This window comes from Chaetodon auriga, chromosome 21, assembly GCF_051107435.1.
Source record: "Chaetodon auriga isolate fChaAug3 chromosome 21, fChaAug3.hap1, whole genome shotgun sequence".
NCBI classification, from domain to species: domain Eukaryota; kingdom Metazoa; phylum Chordata; class Actinopteri; order Chaetodontiformes; family Chaetodontidae; genus Chaetodon; species Chaetodon auriga.
The window spans coordinates 222,501-230,000 of NC_135094.1; the positions used below are offsets into that span (position 1 = coordinate 222,501).

Sequence of the window (7,500 nt, forward strand, 5' to 3'; positions counted from 1 at the left end):
CTTTCCATCAGCAAAGCTTTGGATGTGAGCGTCCTGCGTGGTGACGGAGAGGAAGTCACGTGAAGCGAACCTTGTGGTGTCAGCTGACCGCCGCTCAGGACGTCAGTGAGGTTCAGGTGGTTTTCAGGTGGAACACGTCCGTCGAAACCTTTAATTCACTGATTTCAGCGACTTTATTTCATGAAAAAGATTTAAGAATAACAAATCGTCACACTGATCAATGCTGTGTGTGCGTGTGTGCGTGCATGCGCGCGTTACCTCTGTGTATTCAAAGTCAGACAGCGGTGCGATGCTCTTGATGTAGTCGAGTCTGAACTGGTTGCCAGGGTTACCCAGAGGCATGGGTGGAGTCAACATACTCATGGCTGACACAATGGTCTGCAACACACACACACACACACACAGGTCAGAAATACTAACTGTGCTTCTGTCCAGGTACACCTCACCTCTCACCCAGTGCATGCTGGGATAGGTGACCTCATGGACAGACGAACAGTGGACTTCCTGTTCAGATCAGCGCTGCTGTCTGAGGATTGTGATCATGTGACCTCAACCCGTGCTGAACTGAGTACCTGACCTGAACTTCATGTTTCATCATCGTCATTCAGTCATGTGACACAGGTCATGTGACATACCACTATGGCATCCTTCACGTTCTTCCTGATGTCTTGAATCTTCTGCTGTTTCTCTCTGGAAAAGAAAAACTTTATCAAACCCAGCGTCCGACTTTCACAAAGGTCCTGAAAGTCCCGCTTTTCCCTCTGATTCACGACGAAGGCCGAGCTGAGTGAGGATGCAGTATTATGTACTATGCAGTACACCTGTGGTGGGTTTGGGAGTATGTGACCCTGCGCAGTGACTGGCAGGAAAAAGGCTGGACAGATAACCAGTGGACCTATAGACACTCGGTCTCAGCGACAGACACAAAACGCATTTCTGCGTCAGTTCGCCGACACGGCTAAAGGAGGCGAAGTGTCACTCGCTAACTGGTCCTGGATCAGACGGAACACAACACTTCTAAAACATACTGCTGGTGATGTTTCAAGTAAAAGAATTTCATACGTGACTCACTCAGCGTTGAAACCGTCTACATGAAGAATCCTCATCTGCTTCACGATGGTGCTTTTACCTGATTCTCCTGCACCTGCAGACAGACAGGTGAGAGACAGACAGGGAGACAGATAGGTGACAGAGACAGGTGAGACAGACAGGCAGACAGGCAGAAAGACAGGCAGGCAGGCAGGCAGACAGGTATCTCACCCAGCAGTAACAGTCTGTGTGTAGCTTTATAAGCCTGTCTCTCTTTCTGCAGCTGTCTCTCAATCTTCTTGTTGGCTTCTCTCTTTGCTTTTTCATCCAGTCGTTCTTCCTCCGTCTTCCCTCCAAGACAGCCCATCTCAACTGGAACCACAGAAACCAGTAAAGAAACTGCTGAATCCAGTGATCAACCAGTGAATAATGTATTACAGCCAGTGAAAAGCCCACTGAAACCAGTAAATAAACTACTGAAACCAGCAAACAACCCACAAAAACCAGTAAATAAACTGCTGAATCCAGTGTAGAACCGGTGAATAAGTCACTGAAAATTCGCTGCACCACCAGGGAACGATGTACTGAAACCGGGGCGGCTGTAGTTTGGGGACAGAGCGGTCGTCCACCGATCAGGAGGTCGGTGGTTCAATCCCTGGCCTCTGCAGTCCACGTGCTGCGTCAGCGATGTGTGAATTCAGATGTATGTCGCTTTGGATAAAAGCATCTGCCAAAATGACTAATTGTAACCAGTAATAAACCCAGTGAAACCATTGAGGAGCCCAGTGAGCCCAGTGAGCTCAGCGCATAAACCCAGTAAAACCAGTGAGCAGCCCGGTGAGCCCAGTGAGCCCAGCGCATAAGCCCAGTGAAACCAGTGAGCAGCTCACTGAAACCCAGACTTCAATGAGGTTCAGTTGGGTTTTGTTAAGCTTGGTTTAGGCTTCTCTGAGCGCTGTGCCTCTAATTCTTCTTCCATTTTGACTCGAGCCGGTGACGTCACACCTCTCATGACATCACTGTTCACACCTGAATCCGTTCACCTGGAAAGCACAATCCAATGCAACGTCCTGGAAACTGCTGGAACCAGCTGCAGCTACGGTTCAACAGTTCAACGATCCAGTGTCAGAGAACACGTGATGAAAACACACAAGCTAGCTGTCTTTAGCAACGATTGTCTGAACTGATGATATTCAATTACTGAAAACAGAAATTTAGATTTTGTATAAAAATTACAGAAACATACTTTTCATTCCACAAATTCAAAATAAACTTTCCTTCTAATTAGTTGATTTTCACAAAGGTGCCACTGTGGAACCACATCAAGGAAAAGAACAGAAGGAAAGAAAAGAAGTGATGGAAGGAAAGAAAGAAATGACTGAAAGAAAGAAAAAGATCAGCAAATAAAAAAGACTGAACTGATCATCACATGTTCAAATTCACACGTAACAGCAGAAGAAGAAGAGTTTGAAGCTTCAGGAAACAGATGAAGAACTGTTGAACATGAAAAGAAAACAAATGAAGACGATGACATTAAAATTTCCAACAAATCATCACAGCTGAGACAAACATCAGATCAAAGGAGTGAAATACTTCATAGTACTGCGACCTTTACTTGAATAAATGATCTCAATACTTCATTTACCTGAAACCAGTTAGCCCAGCATGTAACCAGCTGGTCCCAGTTCAGTCCTGCTGTACCGACCTGCAGCTGTTGGTGATCACTGAGCTGTCGTGTCTTTCTGTCCGTCCATTAATGTCCAAAAAGAAGAAAAAGCAACCGTGGCAGCAGCTCCTCAACCAATCAGCATCTCCACCTGTCCTCCAGTTCAGATCCAGTTCAGGTCCAGGGGAACAGAAGCAGCGCTCGTGCTGGTTTTCAGACGTGTGCTTTGGTTGAACAGTGAGCAGAGAAACACCTGGGCGGCGGTCTGTCTCTCTACCTGTCTGTCTCTAACAGCGCCTCATTAGTCGTCTTGAGTGTTCTCTTTGGGGGATTTCGTTGTTTTTCCTCTCGTGTCACTTTGCTGCCTGACAACCAGCAGCCGCATTCATAAACACAAACTCCTCTCCTGGCTTCAGTCTGGACTCAGACCAGGACCGACTCTGGACCGACAGACGGGAGGTCAGAGGTCAGCAGGAACTGACCCTGAAACCACTGATGTGGTTTTTATGGGTGTCGTCTGTTCAAATTGTCAGAAACAAATTTATGTTTCTTCAGGACAGACAAGTGAGACACGTGTCCCGGGTTGTTTTGCTCTCACTAAAATGCAGTTCACCTGGACAACAACAGCATCTTTGAAGCATGAGGAGGAAACAGGTTTTTTATTTCGTTGTTTTTTCTGCTTTCAAAGAAGAAATACATCTTTAACTCAAGTGGAAAGAAAAATGACTCAAATGTGAATGAAGTACGGTAAATGAAGAACATCCTAACATCATCATCATCATCACATGACGACGCCTGCTCTCTCGGGTGGTTTTATCCTCAACGTTCTGAACGTGATCAACGTTCACAAATCTGCTCTGAAACATTTGAACGTTTTTTAAAGTTTCATCTTTCTTCTCCTTCATCGTTCGCTGGTCTGGTCTTCTGTCCCCGACTCGTGATTTCCCCAAGACTTCAATCTAAGGTGACAAAAAACAAATCCAGAACTTCCATATGCATCTAAACTGGATCAAATTTGGTCTTGACAGTCAACAAGATCCAAACAAGATTCTGGCAGTGTGAACAGGTGTGAACTATGTGACTGACAGTGTCAGTCTGAACACACCTTAAACAGATTCTGACAGTTTAAACAGGTTTGAAGCAGATCCGGAGGCTTTAAACCAGTTTAAACTGGATCCAAACCAGATCAGACTGACCTCTGCTGGTGTTCATCACAGAAGGTGCCCAAACGCTGCATCTCAGACTGGAAGAAACTCTGAAAGACGAACAGAGGAGCAGTCAGACCTGGACCATGTCTGAGGCCTGAACCTCGTCTGGATTTTAAAATAAATATCACAAATACCAAGAAGTTTTCTGGGAAGATGACATTTTTCTGAAGATATTGTGAATTTTCCGTGAAGATGACTTTTGGGACTCAAATACTGATCTTGTGACAGAAGGTTTTTGTTTGCTGCTGACCAATAGGAGCACAGAGGTCTCTGCACTTGTAAACATGGACACTTAAAGTAGCAACAGCAGCAGTACAGTTGTAGTATTACTGCAGTGTATTATCAGTACCAGGATCTGCGAGTTGATGGAGTTCAGGCTGGTGGAGTTTGCTTGTAGTTGGTTCAGCTGATCAGTGACGCTGTTCTCAAACCTCTGCAGCAACACTAACCTGCACAAACACACACAAAAATACACAAACGGACAAGTCTGCTGGTGGGCAGCGCCTGTTAAACACGGCGACACCTGAGGTCTGACTCCTGAGCAGCTCATTCAGGGAAACCGAGGGACTCTTTGAACTAATACAGAGTACACGGTGGTGAGTTCTGTGAACGACTGGCACCAGGTGACGGCACATTCACCCATTCACACACACCAATGGACAGCAACCAGGGGTTCTGTCCACAAACCGGAGGAGTCAGGGGGGTCAAAGCTGGACCTCCTGAGCGACAGCCACTCCCCACCCACCCCCCCAAGACCATCCCAAACTTCACAACTCTGCACATTATTCTGTTTGTTCTCACGGTACTTTATGACTACGACTGCATATTTGTTGTCAATGCGCAGTACCTGTGTGGATGGACAAGTGTGTTAGGGTGGGCGGTACCTGTGTTGATGGACAGCTGTCAGCAGTGAGGAGACGTGTTGTTGACACTCTTTTAAAGACAGTAAAACTTCGGTTTCAACGTTCCGCCAGCAGCCCTGAAACCAACTGATGTTATTGCCTTTTATTTACCGACGATGGTTGCTGACCAGCCAAGTGATGTCAGTAATCACACCAGCAATCAAAGACGTTTCCACCATGTGTACTGACAGTGAAGTGTTGTTCTAGTTGTACTTTGAAGGTGTTGAAGGCAGCTGTGACGCCAGATGTTAAGTTTGACTCTGGCTCCATCCCTGACTCTATGACGGGCTCCTTCTTCTCGACATCTGGCTCCATACCACCGTTAAACTGACCCGCCTCCTCCTCCGGTGGCTCCACCCCCTCAGGTGCCCCCTCTGGGACCGGGTGAGCAGCACATTTAGATAATTCAAACACTGAGGACAGTTCAAAGGGATTAACTTCAACTTTGAATTACACAGAAATAAATCAAAGTATATCAAACTGCCTTCCAGTGGTGAGTTCATCCCCTTCCCCTCTGGCTGAGGCTCCGCCCTTCTTCTCTGGGCTGAAAAACCCTCAGTTTGGTCTGACAGGTAGCCTTCATGTAGAGCAACAAGTACAACAGTAACTGATGTGAGGCCAGAATTACATCTTATATGTAAAACATAAGTCAAAGTCTGTCCATGTAAGGACATCTTGACATCTTTCCCTCTGTATCATTTGATTCATGACTGTGAGGACAACATGTTTCTAATGATGAGGGAAGACAAACATTATCATTAATTCAAACTACTAAAAAAAAAACACTGAAAAGAAGAACAGCAGCAGAGAATGAGAGTGACAGAAGTCTTCTGTAAAGAAGAAGAGAAAATGTAAAGACCTGAGTCTGGAGCTGCTCTCTTCCTGCCGCAGCTGAAGACTTCCTACAAAAAACAGAATCCAGGTGAAAAACTCTTGATGTTTTCCCATTGAGAAATCTAAATGAAGTACCTGTCTTAATGGAGAGCTGCTTCCTCCAAGCTCCTCTGTCTGCTCCTGTGAGATCTCTAGCTCCGCCCCCACAGGAACACCTGAGAGACAGACAGGTTCAACAGTCGTGTTTATAGTTAGACCCTAACCCTGCTGACTTGTCTCTTTTTGTTCATTTTGTGTCTCTGTGGTTGTTTCATGTCTCTCTGTGGTTGTTTCGTGTCTCTTTGTGGTTGTCTTGTGTCTCTTTGTGGTTGTTTCATGTCTCTTTGTGGTTGTTTCATGTCTCTTTGTGGTTGTTTCATGTCTCTTTGTGGTTGTCTTGTGTCTCTTTGTGGTTGTTTCGTGTCTCTTTGTGGTTGTCTTGTGTCTCTTTGTGGTTGTTTCGTGTCTCTTTGTGGTTGTTTCGTGTCTCTTTGTGGTTGTCTTGTGTCTCTTTGTGGTTGTTTCGTGTCTCTTTGTGGTTGTTTCATGTCTCTTTGTGGTTGTTTCAAGTCTCTTTGTGGTTGTCTTGTGTCTCTTTGCGGTGTCAGATTTTTTTCCCCATCACAAATGTTACCACACTGTCTCTTCAGAGGTTTTGGGACAGGGGCGGTGGGTCTCTACCAGCTGGGTCTTTTGAATAATCCCTCCATAATACTAACAGGCCACTTACTAACCAATCACATTGTGCCTCTGGTATGGGTTACACCAGAGGACGGAGTCCTGCCATCAGATGGAGGCTGTTATTAAAACTGAGTGACAGTGATCAGTGAAACAAGCTTTTGTTTGACATCCACAGACAGACGTCAAAGACTCACGGGCAGCAGACAGTTTGACAGACAGCACAAATCAACAGAGCGTCGGTCTGACCTGAGTCGAACGTCAGAGTCGAGTTTCTGAGGCGATCGAACAGAAACTCTGCAGTTTTTCTCCCTGAAGGCTGAAAAACAAGAAACGACCAAGTCTGATCAGCCTGTTGTCCTCATTTCTGTCTGTCCACGCCTTTAACATGACGTCACCTTCAACACAGATGAGTCTTCTTCACTGCTCGGAGACGACAGGGGCAGAACTAGACGGCAGAGTGAGACAGAGACAGACAGACAGAGAGACAGACAGACAGGCAGAGAGACAGACAGACAGAGAGAGACAGCCCGACAGACAGACATACAGACACAGACAGAGACAGACAGAGAGAGACAGACAGATACAGACAGGCAGAGAGAGAGACAGACAGAGAGAGAGACAGACAGACAGACAGACAGACAGGCAGAGAGACAGACAGGAAGAGAGAGACAGAGACAGACAGAGAGAGAGACAGACAGAGACAGACAGACAGAGAGACAGACAGACAGGCAGAGAGACAGACAGGCAGAGAGACAGACAGACAGACAGAGAGACAGACAGACAGACAGACAGACAGGTAGAGAGAGACAGCCCGACAGACAGACATACAGACACAGACAGAGACAGACAGAGAGAGACAGACAGATACAGACAGGCAGAGAGAGAGACAGACAGAGAGACAGAGACAGAGAGAGAGACAGACAGACAGACAGGCAGAGAGACAGACAGGAAGAGAGAGACAGAGACAGACAGAGAGAGAGACAGACAGAGACAGACAGAGAGACAGAGAGACAGACAGACAGACAGACAGACAGACAGAGAGACAGACAGACAGACGGGTGGTTGGTGGTTTATGATCAAAGGATCAGTTTTAAAGTTGAATATTGAGTTTTAATGAGTCGATTGTCTTCTCCTGTGAATC

General features: G+C 46.2%; 1 protein-coding gene across 1 annotated transcript in view; it reads right to left on the bottom strand.

Annotated features, from left to right (window-relative positions):
• The window catches only part of LOC143339896 (guanine nucleotide-binding protein G(olf) subunit alpha-like), a 9,281-nt gene extending 7,885 nt beyond the window's left edge, over nucleotides 1–1,396 (bottom strand). Inside the window, exons 1-4 of the mRNA XM_076761442.1 lie at nucleotides 1,261–1,396; nucleotides 1,072–1,144; nucleotides 636–690; nucleotides 259–378 (exon numbers count right to left, since the gene is read on the bottom strand). Coding sequence (XP_076617557.1) covers nucleotides 259–378; nucleotides 636–690; nucleotides 1,072–1,144; nucleotides 1,261–1,396 — 384 coding nt within the window. The remainder of the gene's footprint in view (nucleotides 1–258; nucleotides 379–635; nucleotides 691–1,071; nucleotides 1,145–1,260) is intronic.
• Between the last annotated feature and the right edge of the window lie 6,104 nt (nucleotides 1,397–7,500).